The 19,390-nt window shown below is 46.3% G+C and overlaps 1 protein-coding gene across 2 annotated transcripts in view; it reads left to right on the top strand.

Moving 5' to 3' along the window:
- The window catches only part of MAML1 (mastermind like transcriptional coactivator 1), a 23,304-nt gene that overhangs the window by 890 nt on the left and 3,024 nt on the right, over positions 1 to 19,390 (top strand). Inside the window, exons 1-5 of one of the 2 annotated variants that reach the window (XM_025040563.1) lie at positions 11,657 to 12,064; positions 12,273 to 13,685; positions 15,301 to 15,540; positions 16,977 to 17,073; positions 18,969 to 19,390. The exon at positions 18,969 to 19,390 is cut by the window's right edge and continues 3,024 nt beyond it. In XM_025040563.1, the coding sequence (XP_024896331.1) occupies positions 11,903 to 12,064; positions 12,273 to 13,685; positions 15,301 to 15,540; positions 16,977 to 17,073; positions 18,969 to 19,390 (2,334 nt within the window). In that variant the 5' untranslated portion in view covers positions 11,657 to 11,902. Of the gene's footprint in view, positions 1 to 11,656; positions 12,065 to 12,272; positions 13,686 to 15,300; positions 15,541 to 16,976; positions 17,074 to 18,968 lie in introns of those variants that run through there. The other variant, XM_025040564.1, reaches the window with a different exon arrangement.

Genomic DNA, 19,390 nt, shown 5'->3' with positions numbered 1-19,390 from the left:
AGATATTGGCACAGTTCACTCTCTTATCTCTGGCAAATGGCTCATGCTTCTCACAGTCTTTGAGGCCTTTCCTGAGTACCTTATTTAAAATCATAAGCCCCACAAACTTTCTTTCTTTCTATGCTTTTTTTCTTGGGAGCAAAAGCCAACTCCTGTGGGCTCTAGGGGAGCAAGGGGTTCATTTTGTTCCCTGCTATATCCCCAGGACACAGACAGTGGCTGGCTGGCTCCGAGTGCCAGCTGTGGGGGGCTCCTGTTGAATACATTGAATGAGATCACAAGAAGGAGTCTGGGAGGAAGAGAGGAGGGGCAAAGTTGAATACTTCAACAAAGAAGGTCCCATGCAGAGTGTCTTAGTGTGCGGAGTGACCTGGTGTGTACGCTCAGCTTTTCTGACATGGGAAGGCAGGCTATGAGATGTGCAGTAAGGAGCCTGCTGCCAGCACAAGGCGACAGGTACAGGGGCACTATCCCAAAAACTGAAGTCTCAGACTAGTTTCTAGAGCTGCACTGTCCCGTACGGTAGCCACCAGCCACAAGGGCTGTCAAGCACTTGAAATGTTCCTAGTCCAAATTGAATTGTACCAAAGGTGTAAACTACACACTGAGTTTTGAAAACTTAGTACCAAAAAAGAATGCAAAATAAAATATCTCTTTTTATATCACTTATATTTAAAATGATAATATATATCAAGTTAAATGAAATATATTAAAATTAGCTTCACTTGTTTATTTTTAGTGTGACTACACCTGGAAGGCTTGTTAAAACTTACGTGGGCCCCACCTCAAGTTCTTGTGTCATTAGGCCTTGGGTAGTACCTGAGAATTTGCATTTTTAGTAGGTTCCCAGGTGATGCTGCTGTTGGTGGTCCAGGGCCACACTTTGAGAACCACTGCTCTAGAACAAAAGAGATTGAAGTTATTTTTGAGGTGGGGAGGGGAAGAATTTAAAGAGGAAAAGTCTCAGATGAAGCAGGTCCAGAGGGGATATGAAGGTGCATAGGAAGAGAGTTAATCTTTGCAAAGAGAGATGTTCCCTGTCAAAGAGGAGGGAAAGAAAAGAGTTGATTAAGTAAATATACTCAGAATTTTGAGGTGAAAAAGGGATATTTGAAAGAGTCACAGAAGTTGGTCTTTGAGAAATGACTTTGAATGAAATTAGATCTGTGTTCAAATCCTGGTTCAGTGCTCACTTTCCAAGTTCTTTAACTTTTTTTCGGCTTCGGTGTCTTGATTCTTAAAATTAGGGATAAAGTACAACACTAACTCCTAAGGCTATCCTGAAGATTAAGTTGACTAGCCTGCCTCCATTACTGGGCAGAGAGAGAGTCCGTGAAACTGAAAGACAAATATCCATGAAACTAATGAACAATAACGTGACTGAGAAGGGGAGCCACGGGGAAGGTGGGAGGGTTCATTCTGGAAATGGTCTCTGGGTACCTGTTACTTGCGGAGCATTGTACCTGGCGCTAGGGTTGTAAAGGGCAAGGTTGTTGTCCTCCACAGAAGGGGGAGATGCAGAGAAACAGGTCTGTGAGTATTTACAGTTTGACTGCAGTACTTTACCATGAATGTGAAACATAAGTCTATGGACAAAGTTTTATTAGAGCACTAGGGATGGAATGAAGAACTTGACTGTGGGTAAATGATAAGGGGAGAATGTTACAGAGGAGTTGATGTTTGGGTTGAATCTTAAAGGACTAGCAGAAGGTCGCCAGGCTAGAACTATTTTCTCAGTTCTGAAAAGAGTTTAGTTTAAGTCGGGGCCTTAAGGGAACAACATGGGATAAACAGAGAAGTTCATTGGGATCAGGTTAAACAGGCCCTTATGTACCAAGTTAAGGAATTTGAACTTCATATGTGATGGGGAAGGAAGGACGGATTTTAAATGGTTTAGGTTTGTGTTTTATATCAGTCACGCTTATAATAGGAAGAGAGGGAGAATAGAAACAGATCAGCATGAGGTTATTCAGTAATCTAGGTAAATAATGAGGAGTTGGACTAAGATGGAGGTGGCTTGAGGGGCTCTCACCAGAGAGAAGTTTAAAAGGTAGAATCAGCAGAATTCAATGTCGGGCCACCTGAGAGGACAAAGATTGAGCCACATACCAAGTCAGGAGCATGAGAGGAAAGGAGGAAGACAAAGAGCCAAGTTTAGAGGATGTCCTTCTGGTTTCTACATGGAGAGTCCTAGTTTACAGTCAAATGTGGAAGTCTAAAGCACAGACGAGAGGGCTGAACACTACTTACCGGGAAGTGTCTACTCAGGAAGTATTCAGGTGCCTGCTCTGTGCAAGGTTGCTAGTCTGTGGCTTAGGCCCTGAGTGTGGATGCGGATGACAGCAGTGAAAGGGGACAAAGGCTCCACCGGTATCATCACTGAAGGAGCAGGCATAACAAGGGGCAGCCTGCAAGGAGTGGCCTTGGGGGCAGGAGCAGGTCCAGAGTATGGTAGGTCTTGTGGGCCTCAAGGAGGAGGACACTGTGTAGAGAAGGGAGGTGTGGCCATTAGATCTCAGTGCCTCAGAAAGGGCAAAGAGATGCAGTTTGGTATGTGTTCCTTGGATTTAAGAACCAGGAGATCGGTCACCTTGGTGAGGATGACATAGTAGAGACTCGTGTTTGAAGAAGCTTTGAAGTGAAGGGAGAGAATTAGCAAACTTTAAGACCTTTATCAGCTGCCCAGTAATTGACAGCAAGGGGCCTCACAGCCCACCAAGAAGTGGCTCTTCTCCCCTTCTCCTTCTATTTAGATGAGGAACTAAAGCTGGGGATGTTTATTAATTTGCCTGTGAGCACACAGCAGTTAAGCAGTTAACCAAACCAGAGTTCAAACCTGCCTTGCCGTGCTCTGGGAATGCTGAAATACCATATAGGTTAGGACGGAGGGCAAAAGATGGGAGATGCTGGGCATTTGTCCACGCTTAGGGGAAGAAGGAGCTAGTAAAGTGAGAGCAAAATGGAAAATAGAGAAAAAGGTCGTAATTGAATGAACGAGGACCTTGAAGAGGCTGAATGGAGTGAGTGGGGTCGAGAACCCAGGTGGAGGGCTTGGCCCTGGAAGGGAAGGGCATCACTCTTATATGCATAGTCCCTCAGCTGAGTCAGAATTTCCCTGTATTCGGGAAGGTCGGGGTTAGACTTTTAGGAGTTGTCATGACACATCTTTTTCATACTCATATATGAAAATATATGACCGGATTCATAGAGTAACAGTTCCAGAGGAATTAAGTGAGCTCAAGTATTATTCCAAAATAACCCTTCTTTGACCTTTTTTGTCTACCAACCAGTTTCTCTCATATATTTTTAACAGCTTTACTGAGATATAATTTACATACCACACAATTCATACATTTAAAGCATACAATTCAGTGGTTTTTAGTTTATTCACAGTTGTGTGACCATAAGCACAGTCAATTTTAGAACATTATCATCACCTCAGAAACCCTGCATCCATTAGCCTTATCCATCAAACATTCCCCGCTTCCCAGCCCTGGCAATCACTAATCTACTTTGTATCTACATCTCTCTTTTTAAACTAAACTTGGGAAAGAACAGTTCATACTGTTTACTCACTTCAGGATTACTTCTCACTCAAGGGTTTTTATTCCAGTCAACCTTCTGGAACTGCTGTGGGCAACATCATTTGTGACCCATTAGTGACCAGACCCAGTAGACATGTTCAGCCTTTATCTTTCTGAACCTTTCTGGTACCTTTAACCCATCACTCTCCCTTGTATTCTGTCCTCATTATGGGCCCTTCACCTGCCCCTTCCTGAGTGAGTGGATCTGCTCATGGTCTCAGCTGCATGCATTGCTGAGGACCATCTGTCTGCTTAACTCCCAGTCAGTCTCATACACTGCCCCTTGGACATCCTCTGCATGGTCCAGTCATCTCTTCATGGCTAAAACGGAACCAACCCCTTCCCCCGCCAAAACCCTGCTTTTCCTTTGTTCTGTATCTTACCTGTATACCCAAACTACTTTCCCCTTCACCCTCAATATAAAATCAGTCTCCAGGACCTGCTAAATTTTCTTCCACCCTACCTTTAAAATCATCTCCTCTTCTCCCATAGCCACTGTCAGGTCTCATCTCTTTCACATATTGTTTTTGCAATTTCCTACTTGGTCACTCTGGCCGAGCCTCCCTCCTTGAAATCCATCTGCCACACAGTCATAGAGAGCTTGTAAAAATGCAAATATGACCTCATCTGCTAACATCCAATTAAAATGACATGCTGTACATCACTTATATGTGTTTACGTCAAAATGTGAATCTGATCGAGCATCTAACTAGCAGTTTACTGGAAATACAGACGATAGAAGAACTTGTAAAGGACACTGGGAGCATACCATCAGCCAGCTATGGAACTGGGAAATTCTACAAGACAAGTGACTGTCTTGGACAAATAAATGGCAAAGGAAAAAATTGGAGCGAGAACTGTTGCATATTGAAAGAGTCTTAAGAGCATGTCAACCAAATGTAGTGTGTTGGATCTTGACTTGAACAAACCAACTCTAACAACAACTTGATTTTTTTTGACATTCAGTAATGGTGTCATAGTTATTTTTTAAAGAATTTATATTTTAGCGATACAGGCTGAAATGTTTAAGGAGAAATGATGTGACTCCTAGGTTAGCCCTAGGGTAGGGTATGAATGAGTCAAGAAACTGATTCTTTAAATAAGAATTTAAAGAATTTTTAAATTGTAAAATACACATAAGGCAAAACTTGCCATCTTCACTATTTTTAAGTGTATATAGTGTAGTGTCATTGAGTACATTCACATTGTTGTATAACTATCACAACCACCCATCTCCACAGCACTTTTCACCTTGTAAAACCAACGCTCTGTCCCTGTTAAACACCAATTCCCCATTTCTTCCTTGCCCCAGTCCCTGAGAACCACCATTCTATTTTCAGTCTTAATGAGTTATGCTACTCTAGGTAACTCATATAAATGGAATTATATAGTATTTGTCTTTTTGTGACTGGCTTATTTCACTTAGCATCATATCTTCAGAGTTCATTCATGTTGTAGCATATGTCAGAATTTCCTTGTTTTTTCAGACTAAGTAGTATTCTGTTGTGTGTATGGGCCACCCTTTGTGTATCTGTTCATCCATTGATGGACTGTTGGATTGCTTCTATCTTTTAGCTGTTGTGAATATGATGCTATGAACATGGATGTACAAATATCTGTTTGAGTCCTTGTTTTCAGTTCTTTTGGAAACGGGATTTTTTAAAATATGAAATTGCTGGATAATATGGTAAACCTTATTTTTTAAATTTTTTGAGAAACCACCACCATATTGTTTTCCATAGCAGATGCTCCATTTTCATTCCCACCAGTAAAGCTCAAGAGTTCTAATTTCTCCACATCCTTGCCAACATTTGTTTTCTGTTTTTTTATTTTTATTTTTTATAGTAACCATCCTAATGGGTTTGAGGTGGTGATAATAATTATTAATGTTTTAGTTGTGATAATGGTGTGATACTATACACACATATATATATTTTTAAGAGTTTTACTTTTGAGAGATATTGAAATATTTATGGATTAAATGATGATTTGCATAGGATTTATTTTTTTAAATAATACAATTTTGGGGGCAAAAGGGTAGGGAGGTAGAAATGAAACAAAATGGCCAAATACTAATAGTTGTTTAAGTTGGGTGATGGGCATATGAGGGTTGAATATACTGTTCTCTCTAGTTTTGTGTATTTTTGGTAACTTTTCATTAAGTCACATTTTGGGGCCATCATGGCCCATTCTCAGCCTCGCTCTCTAGAGTTAGCACCTCTAACTCTAGATAGTTAGCAACATTAAACTACTTTTCTTTTTTTCCTACTTGTCTCCTTCTGTCCACTCCCACTCAGTGATCATATGTATATCCTTGCCTTTGCTTCTCAGTCTGGAATGTCTCTTCTGGATGATTTCTGTGCTCCTTTAATACCTAACGCAGGTGTCCCCTTCTCCAGAAAGTTCGCCATGCCCTCCCTTCTCTTGCTTCCATTAATATTCCAGCCTGCCTTCATAGCTGCTCTGTCACATCCCAGCTGGCTGAAACAGAACTATGTCTTATCTTTTTATCCCCATTGCCTAATGCCCTGCCTAGAGTATAGTAAAAGCCTAGTGCATATCTGAATGTACCATTATTTTGTGCACATCCTCTGTAGGGCAATGTCTGGCATATAGTAGGATCTCAGTGAATGAGTACTGTGAACCCCTGAGGGCATCTCCTGTGTAGGGCAGTAGTTGCTGTTAGCAGGATGAGCATTATAGACCTTTAAAACTGAGTAGGACCTTAGATCATCTTTCCCAGAGTCTTCATTATGCAAGTCAAGAGAGCAGATGCTGGAAGGGTTATGTCTTAGCTAAGGTCGTGCAGCCAGTTACCATAGCCTGCTTCGTTTTCATGTGCACTGCAAAACCTTCTGAGCCTCACGTGGTGTCCCAGATTGGTTTTTCTATAGCAAAGAGAATATACGGACTGCCTGCCAAGTACCAGAACCAATCTATTTAGCAATTTTGTTTCTCAATATAAAGTGTGAATTTTAACTTTTCTGCTTTATAATAATGCAGGAAGAGATTACATTGTGTAAAATACATAGCCAAGCTTTCTATCAAAAAAGGTTTAGTCACATGTTCCAGTGATACAGAACTGTATACATACATTCTTCCCAGTTGATACTGTGCTGTAATTATATAAAATATAGCCATTGGGGGAAACTGGGTGAATGGTCACTGGACATCTCTGTCCTGTCCGTAAAGATTCTATAATTCTTTAAAAATAAAAAATAAAAAAGGTGATGATAAAAATGTCTAGGCACCAAACTGAAGTTTTCTGGAAAACGCAGATCTCAGGACATGTCATTTTTGGTGTGTCCCTGCAGGCGGGTTCACTGGTAAGGAATGGTGCTGCTTACTCATCTCTTTAGTGCTCCCCATGCTTCTATATCAATGAGGGTCCAAACTAAGAAGACAAATAATGTCTTAAATTTGGGAATCTTTACTAGCAGACAGTTCTGTGATAGATTTTCTTTAAATACTTTATGAAGAAACATTTGGGGCCTTTCTGTGTGGGGTTTCCTCCTAGCATGGCCTGTTTTTCTGGTGAAGACACCTTGATGGGGATCTTCATGGTTGACCTAGGGGAGGTACGTTTCTTACAGTTTGAAACTCTGACTCACTCCCTGCTGCTTGTGCTTCATACCAGACTCCTCTTTCAGCTTCCTGAGTGGAAGAGGGTAATCTGGACCTTGCCTCAGTCTGATGGGGGGCAGGGCTGTGGGTGCCGGTGCCCATTCTTCCCCAGACCTCCAAATGTGCAAACCTCAGGACACCCCGCCAAGTGTCTGGCTTCTGTCTGCGGCAGAACCAGAGCGTGATGCTCATCTTCAGGGCACCTTCAAAGGTGAGATTCTGAAGCATGGGGAATAGTATGTGCAGGTGCCAGGTGCTTGGCAAGGCTCACTGCAAAGTCATGACTTGCCCCTGTCACACTTGGCTCAAATCCATGCCTTATCCAAGTTGCCATTAGAACCTTGAATGTTGCATGAAAATAGATCCACTTTACCTGGAGAGGGTCTTTTCCTGCACAAGGTTCCAAAGGTCCTAAGTATATGTTCAGGGTGCTGGAAGAGCTCACAGGGAAAGGAAAAGCCAGCATGGTGTCAGGTTGAACTTGCCAGTATTTCACTATGGCTCCCTGAAAGGTTATCATTTTATGTATTTCAGCCTACTCTTTTGAGGCGTTCCAGTGAGCCGCACACTGGAGGAGTGTAGCACAGGCGTGGTTGGGGGGTTGGTGGGGAGTTTCTCGTGTGCCAGTGCCAAGCTCAGGATCACACAGACCTGTGCGGCGATCTGCCATGGAAGAGCTTTGGGGGAATGACCGGATCAGATTTGTCCTTTATGCAATCACTCTGATTATAGGGTAGAACATTAGATGAGGGTGGGGATTGTGACAAGACTGGCTTTAGACATGGTTAAAATAATTCAAGCCAGAGCAGTTGGTGTTAGTAAAAAGAGAGAAGTGTGTGAATTCAAGAAATGCTAAGAAGGTAGGCCCATTAGGGGTAGTGGACTGGTCAGATGCAGGGACTAAAAAAGAAGGGACAGGAGCAGCACCCTGGTCCCTGGTTTATGTGACTGGGTGGGTTATCGTGACATTCCCTGAGGCAGAACAGAAGCACAGCAAACAAGACTAGGGAGACACTGCTCCAAGTCTGGACAGATTTAGTCTGAGGTGTCTGTGCTACCCCTAGCAGAGCACACCAGGTAGGTAGGTTGACAGACAGGAGTCTGGAGCTCTGTAGACATGGGTAGGTTAGACATAGTACAATTCATTCACAAGTTGTTATCGAATGCTAGATGCTGTTCTAGGTACTGAGGTCTCTGCTTTTCCTTCTAATTGCGGGGAGCCATGTCCACTCAAATGAGTGCTTCCTGTAGGAGAATTAACAAGGTAATCGGATAGAGTGATTGTGGGGGAGGAGTGAGTGATCAGAGAATGACTTTGGGGAGATAAGGAACTGAATTTTGCGATGGGAAGAAGTTCTGGGCAAAGAGAAGAGCCCTGAGGCAGAATGAGCGGGCACATTTGAAGGACTGTAAGAAGGCCGCTGTGACTCAAGCATGATGTGCAATAGAGAGGGCCTGTGAAAGGAGGGCGGGGGGGTGGTGGCAAGGGCTGGTAGGTCAGCACTCCATCTCTGGGCAGTTGGGTTTATTCTAAGTGTGATGTTCAGTCATAGGAATTCGAAGACATGAGAATGGATGAGATCACTCAGAATGTGCAGAGTAAAAAAAGGAAAGGACTCGGATATTTATTTGAAGGGGAGACCTACCTTAAAGGAGACTAAGAAGAAACAACCAGAAAAGTAGAAGAGAAAGCAAGGTAATGTGGTAGAGAAATATGAGAATTAAAGCTTGAATTATTAAAGCTTTAAAGATGGAGAGAATTAAGTGGCAGATGATGGACAGAGAGGGAAAGACTGAAAATGTGGACTGAGTTTCACAGCATGAAGATCATTGCTGCCCTTGGAGAAAGCAGGCCTCCTAAGTCCTCCCTTTCTTTTATTCTCCACATCCAACATCCAGTCACTTCCCACAGGGTGGAAGCCACATTGTGGTGGACCAGGATGCTGGTTCTTGGGTGGGGGTGGGGGAATTTGGCTAATAGAAGTATGACAGTGAGGGAGAAGGATGAACAGTGAGTACCCAGTGAGAAAGGGCAGGAAGCACTGGTGGCTGCCCTAGAGTTGCTGGCCACTTATAAAGAGCCATGATGAGAGAGCCACCCTGTCTTAAACAGCACATCTGTTTGTTAGCTCAGAGTTGAAGAATATAGGTGTTATCATTTGGGGGAGTTTGACCACAAAGCACACTGGAATTTCAGTGGTAGACAATGAAAGAGGGAGGAGGTGGAGGGCCTGGCCTGTAAGCCTAGTGGTTCAAGCAGGGTTACAGGATGCTGATTCGGTGTCCACAAGGTGTTGCAACTCTGGCTTTACTGGGAGCAGCGTTGATATCCTGGGGCCTCTCTTCCAGAACAGAAGATGGTAGGTGGCACAGGCTAAGGCGGAAGTCAGGCCTGCAGGGTGTGTCGGTGGAAGACTGACAAGGTGAGCATGTGGGGGCTCCAGTTTATAGGCAAAACCCCCTTGCGAAGGAAACGAGCATCAGAAATGGTTCTCCTTCAACCCTGTGCACCACGAGACCATTTGGTAGTTAAGACAGAAACAGGAACCTCTGAGCTGAGCACCCATAAATACATTAGGCTGAGAGCAACCACATGCATTTATACATGGCAGCCAGTCTTGTCTGCTTACAAGCGCTACTGTGTTTGTTCTTATGTAATCTGTAATCTCTTCAAGCCATTTTCCCATCTCTTGGGAATTCTCTGAGATTAGGCTCTGTGGTTTATTCACCTTGCCACCTTCTGCAGTGCTCAAGGCTTAAAAATCTGCCAGGGCCACCACATTCCACAGCCCCCACCCCCACCTACATCATTCCAGTTAAATTTTGAGAGCAGTTGAGAAAATGACCTGGTGGTGTTACTTTGGAACTTGTCTGCAGCTGTTTGCATGTGGATATTGAAAAAGGGAGTGGTAGCTTTTATAATTGTTAGGGCAAAGAAAGATTCTGTTTCTAATCTGGGACAAACAGCTGACTCATCAAGTGCCTTGACCTCTTAGCTTTCCATCTTCCCCCTTAGGAAAATGGAAAACTGAGCTCCTAGTTTACAGACAACCCAAACGTGACACTGAGGAACAAATGATCCCACCACCACCCTCCAAAAAATATTAATAGAATAAAAATCCAAGAAAAATTAGCAACTCATATTGATTTCTTTCTGACAGATTAAATGGGCGTGAATTTACCTTTTCCAAAGGAAACTTTTCAAACAATGAATCTTAACAGTGTCCATTTTAGGAGCATGGTTTCTTTCCTCCCTCTCACCCCTAGGTGGCAGCAGGAAGCAGAAGAACCTACAGGAAAGGAAAGCTGATGTCTGGCTGTTGGAGGGGCTGTATTCTTGAGTTGTCATAGGATCAAGTTTTGCTTCCACCTCTGCCCTACAGTTTCATTTATTGAGTATTCCTAAGTTTTTCTGAGCTAATTTAGGTATCCAGATACTGATTTAAAGAACTACTGACTCAGCACTTACAATAGGCTTTAACAGTTAAAAAATAAGAAAATGAAGTGGGGATAGGAATGGGAGGGAGCATTAGAATTAGGACTCAGATTAGAAAATGGCCTCCTTGTTTTCTTAGTTGTTGCTCATTCGTATCTAGCAACTTGTTGACTGCTGAGAGCTGGTGCCCACTGAGTTGCCTTAGGCGGGAACCCCAGGTAACAGTACTCTTAACACTCAGGTCCTGGGGCAGGTGTGGTGATCTGCGTGACCCTTCTCTGCAGCTGGAGGACAACAGCACAGGGCTGCATGCTACTGTCTGACTCCTCTGAAATCTATTTAAAGATAATAATGAATGCTGTTATTTGGAACTTTGTAAACATAAATAGCTCAGTATAGATGCTTGGGGTCGGTGGGAAGTAGGGATGGGATTGGGGTTGGGAGATGTAGGACGAAAATGTAACAAAAGTAAACATAGGAAAGGAGCAGCCGGTGTTTAGAGGCTGGATGTGGGCACCCGTTAGTGGAGGAATCCTGTCCTGATAGCTGCAGACTAGGCTGGGGAGGTGGTAGGAAGATGTCACCTCTCCTCCCCACCCCATTGTCATGCTCTTTTCGTGAAACTCCTGCCCCTGAATTCTCAGGGTGCTTAACTTCTCTACTGCTTGCGTAGGGCATTTGTCTTATTCTGTAGCCATGTCTGTGTATGTCCCATGTCCTAGAAGACTGGGAGCCCATGCGGAGGTTCCGTTTGTCTTGATAGTCCACAGCGCTGTGCCTGCACAAGGCAGCCTCTTTATAAAAGGTCAGTTGAATGAATCTAGTTGAGGATGAGAAAGCAAAAATGACAGCGTAGACAGACATGGCTCTGGTCAGAGAGTTGTGATAAGAAGTGGAGTTTGTGAAGGGTGGTCACTAGGCACAGGGGATTAGAAAATGCTCACAGTTGGTGGGGAGAAGAGTGGGACAAAATCCCAGGGGGAGAGAAGGGGTGGGGCAGGGCAAGGCTCCTGGAAAGGCTGGGAAGGGCATTAACACTGGCCTGTGCAACAGGATGGAGCCTAGCACTGGTGGCCAGCCCCCACCAAGCCTGAGAAAGAGCCTTTACTGCCAGGGTCCTTCAGCTGAAAGCAGCAGCAATCTAAGTTAAACCATCTTAAACACAAGGGGTTTATTTGTTCTCACAGGCGAAAGGGGGGGATGGCTGCTCTCAGGTACAGCTAGATTTAGGCATCACGTCATATCCTTAACAGTGTGTATGAACGCTCTGGCCCTATCTCATTGGCCCCACTCTTGGGAACACCCTCACACCAAGAGACTGGGCAGCATCAGGCTCGTGCCCTGCGAAAAGAGAGAAGATGGCCCAAGTCCAGGGACTCACCAGTCGGCTGCAACTGGGTCCTTTCTCACAGCTGAGCTGGTTAGTAGTCCTTGCTCAGCCGAGGTCACAGGACTTGGGGGAGGGGGAGGCAGCCCCAGAGGTAAATTAGAGGTGTTTCCAGAGTGAGGAGTATAAAGTGGTCAGGAAATCGCAGAGGAGCACTGCTGGGGTACAGGCCCTTGGTCAAAGTAGAGGAGTCTCATGCACTTTGCTGCACACGGACGTCACTCTTCTCCATGTTTTTCAGCATCTCCACGACACGGTGAAGAGGAACCTTGATAACACCACCTCCCCTCAGAATGGTGATCAGCAGAATGGCTATGGAGACCTCTTTTCTGGGCATAAGAAGACCCGCCGGGAAGCCCCCCTCGGAATAGCTGTCTCTTCCAACGGCCTGCCTCCAGCATCCCCCCTCAGTCAGCCTGACAAGCCTGGCACAGAGGCCCTGCAGGCTGGCGGGAAGCACTCTCTTGGGCCGGCCTCCATGGATAAGAAGCGTTTGGCAGACCCAAGCCTCCGCCTGAACGGAGGCAGCAGCCCTGGTGAGTCGTTTTCTCTGAGCCTGAATAAAGAACTGAAGCAGGAGCCTGTCGATGACCTGCCTTGCATGATTGCGGGAGCCGGAGGCTCCATGTCCCAGAGCAACCTCATGCCTGACCTCAACCTCAACGAGCAGGAGTGGAAGGAGCTCATCGAGGAGTTGAACAGGTCAGTGCCTGACGAGGACATGAAGGACCTGTTCACCGAGGACTTTGAAGACAAGAAGGATCCAGAGTCTTCTGGCACTGCCACACAGCCCCCGTTGGTGCAGGACATTAATATTAAGACAGAGTTCTCTCCAGCAGCCTTCGAACAAGAGCCATTAGGCTCTCCACAAGTGAGGGCTGGGTCTGCAGGACAGACCTTTATGGGGCCTTCATCTGGCCCAGTGAGCACAGATCCACCTAGCCTAGGGGGCTCTCAGCCTCTCTTCCACCCCTCTGGTCAGCCCGGGGTGGACTGTCCCAGTCCCAGCCTGATGCCGGCATCAGCCCAGGCCCAGAATGCACAAAGAGCCATCTCCAGTGTGGTGTTGCCCAGCCAGGGCCCGGGAGGGACCTCAGAGCTGTCCTCGGCCCACCAGCTCCAGCAGATCGCTGCCAAGCAGAAGCGCGAGCAGATGCTCCAAAATTCACAGCAGGCCACCACAGCACCAGGCCAGATGTCCACGTGGCAGCAGACAGGCCCCTCCCACAGCCCCTTGAGTGTCCCTTATCCCATGGAAAAGCCTGCCAGCCCTCCTGGCTACAAGCAGGACTTCACCCACTCCACGCTGCTCACAATGTCCAACACGAACAAGGGCCCCCCCCGCCCCGGAGGCCCCTGCCTCCAGCCCAGCCACGTGAACCTGCTGAGTCATCAGCCGCCAAGTAATTTGAGCCAGAACACCGTGACTAACCAAGGCTCAGTGCTAGACTATGGCAATACCAAGCCCCTTTCTCACTACAAAGCGGACTGTGGGCAAGGTGGCCCTGGGGCTGGCCAGAGCAAGACGGCCCTGATGGCTTATCTTCCCCAGCAGCTGCCTCATCTAAGCAACGAGCAGAACTCCTTGTTTCTGATGAAACCAAAGCCTGGAAATATGCCTTTCCTGGGAGGAAATATGGTTCCTCCCAGCCAGGTAAGCATTTGCCTTCTCCCTGATACTCTGCATCCCAGTGGTTGCGGGGTCCAAGTAGTGGGGAAACAGAAAGAAGGAGGGAGGAGCAGCTTTAGTTGTCTTGTGACTCCTTGGGAGTAAAAATTGATCAAAACCAGGGCTGATTTTTAATAATAACAGGGTAAAATTCCCTATTGTAACTTGATTTTAACTCTTCATACATTTGAGGGAGCACCTGCCCTTAGTCTCATGTCTCCCTCATGCCATACAACTTATGTCATTTATGGCTGTATTTTGCAGGTAAAGATCAGGCTTAATGTGCTTCTTAGAGGCTTTGCTTTTATTTATTTATTTTTACTACATTTCAGAGCTCTGTGTTCAAAATACGTGACGTTTTAGTAAGCTTACGACCTTTTTAGATGAGTGCTGCTTCCTCCTAATGTATCTGAAGTCCATGGTTATTCAGACATGATGAGCAAGCCTCGCAGAAGCACATGGCTCTGTAAGGCAGAGAATGGTCAAGTGCCAGTGCTATCACGATCACGATTTGCATCTCTGCTCTCTTCAGATATGTTCTAAGATGCCTCCTCCCTGGAAACCTTCCTGTCCAGGCCTCGTGCACTAACAAGAGTCCCTAGCTTCCTCAAAGACAATGCAGCATGCTTGCTTTTCTCACTCCACATTGTGGCCTAGATGTCTGCACACATACTCATCACATGATTGTATCTACTTAGCCAAAAAAACGGGCAGTTTAAGCATCTCAGCAGGTTGCATGCATAAGTAAATGTTGAAACTTCACTTATTTCAGCCATTTAACTGCTACACAGCAATAAAAAGCAACCTTAAGAAAAAGTGGCACAGTGATGACTGCCATTTCAGTATCTCTTGTCGCCCATAAGCTTCTGGTGATTGCGGGGAGGAAGTTACATCAGAATCTGTCTGCTCTAAGATTAGAATCTTGTAGAGATTAAATATATTAATGAGTAAGGAGTGGAAAGAAGCTCAAGAAATTGGACTTGTTTAAGTGATCATTGCTTTTTGCCTTTTTCCTGTTTTTAGTTAAACTTTCCCCTTCGAAGTATAAGTAATGATGTTGGAATAACTGTGGTAACTTTTGACATGACTCTCACTTTTGGTCCATGTGTGAATAGAGAATATTTGTTAAAGTTCTCATTGATAGTCTTTTTTAAGCATGAGTATCTAACAGAAGCCAAGCAATCTCTTCTCAGAAAAATGCCGTACATGAGTGGACAAATGATACCATTTCAGGCGGTTCAAGGACAGCCCCACCACCAAGGACCAGAGGCTTGCACACTCTAAATGTAGTGTCTCCATCAACCAGAGTCCCTCAGAGTCCTCTTCTAGGAGCCCACCTACACTCACTCCAGTGAGCCTGTATGTGTAAGCCACAGTTGCCTGCAGAAATGATTGTGTGCAGATATCCAAGCATAAATGTAAAATCACACCCTTGCTACTTGTGAGTCACAGGAAGCAAAGCTAATGCATTCTTGGTGTCTGTGCCTGGACACCCAGGTATTCACTCTTGCTGGATAGACAGAGCTCATCTGCTCTGATGGGGAGCTTATAGACTTTACCGTGTCCCACCTGACTTGAGACCCCCTATCTTTGTTGACAGGAGCAGAACCCTCCCAACGTCCCCATGCCAGCCCAGGCCTCCAGCGTGGGGACCCAGCCACCCACTGCATCCGTGGCCAGCACTCACAGCAGCACCCCCTATCTCAGTAGCCAGCAGCAGGCAGCTGTAATGAAGCAGCATCAATTGCTTTTGGACCAACAGAAACAGAGGGAGCAGCAACAAAAGCACTTGCAGCAACAGCAGTTTTTGCAAAGGCAACAGCACCTTCTGGCAGAGCAGGTAAAGAGAAAGGTGGAAGACAACCCCACCCCCCACCTTTGCCTGCCTCCCAAGTTGCCAGAGTGGCTGCAAGCTCCACTAGGGGTGATGTGAATATGTGCTCATTTGCATGTTCAGCATTAGTGCTTTGCTTTTTTAAACCCCTTTCCAGGATTGGGGCATTTCTCGGACAGTGGTGGCTTGTGTCAGAAGCAGCTTTATGTCACTTAGTGGAGATTTTAATGAAGACAGAATCTGTGGCTAAAACTCGGCGTGTTAGGGACATTTTTCCATGTCCATTGTCGGCAGCTGCCAAACCACTGAGCTCCATGGTCCACTGGTTCGCTCTGGGACTCAGCTTCGTTGTAAATGTAGAGTTTGTTATAAGCCGGAACATGAAACAGAAATGAAGACGTGCCTGCGGTCCTGGAGCTGTAGAACCAGGACCGACAAGTCCCCTCCAAGCCCTGCGGTTCATCCGCTTGGTCATTAAGCAATCTGCAGGTACCAAGGTTACAAGAGTTTGCAGAATTTCAACTTATATCTTTAAGACATAAGAGAAGAAATAATCCAGAGGCGATTTTAAAACTCACATCATTGCCTCAGTTCTGCCATTTTTTAAATAACAGCTTTATTGGGTTATAATTCACGTGACATACAGTTCACCCGTTTAAAGTGTGTAATTCCATGGTTTTTAGTATCTTCACAGAGTTGTGCAGCCATTATAATTTTAGAACATTTCATCACCTAAAAGGAAACCCTATACCCATTAAAAGTTATTTTCCCACCCCCTAGGCCGCCACTAATCTACTTTCTATTTCTGTAGATTTGCCTATTTCTGGACATTTCACATAAGTGGACTCGAGGTTCAACCGTGCTATAGCTCATATCAGTATTTTCCTCCTTTTTATAGCTGAATAATATTCTCTTGTATGATTGTTACTTTTTTTTTATCCATTCACCTGTTGATAGACATTTGTTTTGTTTCCTGAACTTTTTTTTGTGAACATAGGTTTTTGATTCTCTTGAGCGCGTATTTGGGGTGGTCATATGGTTGATAACGCTTACATTTATCCATTGAACACCTGCTGGACTGTCTCTCAAAGCGGTGTGTGAGGGTGCCAGTCTCTCCGTGTCCTCGCCAAGCTCGTCTTTTTGATCCCACCATCCTAGTGGGTGTGAAGGGTATACCTTTGTGGCTTTGATTTGCATTTCCCTGATCTGCCCTCCATTTTTAAAACTGATACACCGTCTTTTTTTTTTCTTACTTATTGTTGTTAGGTCTGCCCCCTCTTTCTGTTTCTTGGTGTTTATTAAAAGTTCCCAGATGAGGTCAAGAGCGTTATCTCCGCCGAAGTCCGTCTGTGAGTCACAGACTTGGACCGACCCCGCTCTGACCTCACTGTGTGTCTCATGTGGGTCGCTTGCTTCGCTCTGTTGCTCTTGCCGTCTTCTAGGAGAAGCAGCAGTTTCAACGTCACCTGACTCGCCCGCCACCCCAGTACCAAGACCCGACACAGAGCACCTTCCCGCAGCAAGTTGGACAGTTCACAGGTGAGGGGGCGCCTGAGTTGGTGGCTCTGGGGCAAGGGAAAGTGGGCCCTGACAAGCAGGTGCTCCGTTCCATGTGTGCCGCATTCCTGTTGTCTGCCCAGCCTCACGCCAGGTTCACACTGCGTTCACTTGCTCAGGCATGCTTCAATCCACTTAGCCAAGGCTCCTGGTTGTCGAGTTACCCTGCAGGCTGGGAGAGGAGGCTCACAGCGGCAGACCATTTTGGCTGGGTTCCTAGCTATACAGTCTTTTCAAGAAAAGCCCTTTCTAATTGGAAGATATCTTATCAACAGGAAATGGCTTCTATAATTCTTAAAAACATTCTCTGCTTCTGCAAAATGACCTCCTCCTGGCTTCCAAATAATGGAGACTTACTACATTTGTATGAGGCCTTTGCTGCTTTTCTTTCTTCTTGTCCACTCACTTTGGTGTCACAGGTGGCCCCGCCAGCCATGGACAGTTGACCAGGAAAGGGCAGGAAAAACTCCGAGTTCTTAGCTATCATGTATCAGATATGCAAGGAGACCTGGCTGCCATTGCTCAGGCTGTCACTCCAGAAACATATTGTGGTGCCAGTTGACAGACTCAGCAAAATGTGGTCTGGACCTGCCTTCCTGCTCTTCTTAGAATATCTTTGGAGCTTGTCCTTTTCTTGGTCAGTGACTCTCACTATGAAGCATCCCAGAGAATCTGGCTACTGCTCTGCATTCTGGAGAGTGCAGTGGAGCCTCATGTGCACTGACGGGCTGAGGTGGGAGTCAGCAAGCATCTCAGAAGCCTGAGGCTCAGCCAGCGTTCCCGTCTCTGCCTATGTTGTGCTGTCACTGGCTGTGAAATGGACTATTTCTTTCCCTCAAGCCAGTTTTTAGTTAGGTGCTAGTGGGGAGAGCGAGAGGAGAAACAGTACTTTTATGGCTAACCCTTACACAGTTACTCAGAAACCCACCTCAGTGTCCAGCAAGTCTCCCAAGGCCAGAACTTCTCTATCCCATCCTATGCTGTCCTGAGCACAGTGCCCGCCACAGAGTGGGTGCTTGGTAAACATCTGGACTTCTCCATGCCTTGCCCACCTGTCATTTGTGGTGTAAAAAACATGCTGTCACACTCCCTCTGCCACCCCCCAGTGCCCACTGCATGCACCCTCACCTAAGTGATTTAACAGCCCTGGCCCAGCAGTCTCTGAAACATGGTCGCAGTCCAGTACCCTTGGGCCATGCAGCCCTGTCCTTCATGATGTCCACAGCCTTTCTGAGTGTGGCCGAGACTCTTCAGTTTTATCTCTAAGCAGCTGGATGCTTCCCCACACCACAGCCCCAGAGCTACCCACACAGCCTGCTTTCATAATTTCGTACCTTTATGCACACTCTTTTCTCTCTGGAATACTCGTTTCTTCAAACTGTTAAACTTCCACCCTTTTAAAACCCAGTGTATTTGTCACCATCTCTCTGATGCTTTCTGCAATTTTCCCTGGCATTGAGCCTTTATCCCCTGTACTCTTACAGCCTGCCGACCCAGCTTTGCTGTCACTTGTCACACCGCCTAGAGCCTTCATTCAGGCAGGTCCTGAGTCAGATTTTTGGGGCCCTCAGTGCCCAGTGTAGGGCCTGCTGCAGAGCAGAGATGGGGTGGGCTTTGGAAGTCCGCCAGTTTCCTTCCAGGCATTGCCCCTTCCTCCCTGCCTGTCTTGTTGTCCCCAGTGCTGCAGACTGGCCTTTGTCCCACCGTGTAGGGGCCTGCTGCCCTGTTGGCCCCCAGGGCTCCTCTCTGAAGCCCATTGACCATCTGGTGTTGATGTATGCCCATAGCATAGCGGCTGCACCTTGAGTCTTGGAGTGTCTCCACAGTGAGGGTCAAGAAATGCCAGCTTAATTGACAAACCCTTCTCTGTCTTCTAGGCTCCTCCACCGCTGTGCCCGGCATGAACAACCTGGGTCCCTCCAACTCCACCTGCCCTCGAGTGTTCCCTCAGGCCGGGAGTCTGATGCCAATGGGCCCTGGACACACTTCGGTTTCCTCTCTCCCCTCAAACTCAAGCCAGCAGGACCGGGCTGTGGCCCAGTTCCCTGGCTCCCAGAGCATGCCACAGGGCAGCCTCTATGGCATGGCGTCTAGCATAACCCAGATGGTTGCCCAACCCCCGCCACAGGCCACCAACGGACACACCCATGTCCCGCGGCAGACCAGCTTGGGCCAAAACACCTCGGTCTCAGCTGCCTACGGACAGAACTCTCTGGGGAGCTCTGGCCTCTCCCAACAGCACAGTAAGGGGACCCTGAACTCCAGTTTAACTAAGCCACAGGTCCCAAGGGTGTCAGCG

This window comes from Pteropus alecto, unplaced genomic scaffold (genome assembly GCF_000325575.1).
Source record: "Pteropus alecto unplaced genomic scaffold, ASM32557v1 scaffold78, whole genome shotgun sequence".
Classification (NCBI taxonomy): Eukaryota; Metazoa; Chordata; class Mammalia; order Chiroptera; family Pteropodidae; genus Pteropus; species Pteropus alecto.
Note: the sequence above shows the minus strand (reverse complement) of the source record. Positions and strands in the feature narration are given on the sequence as shown.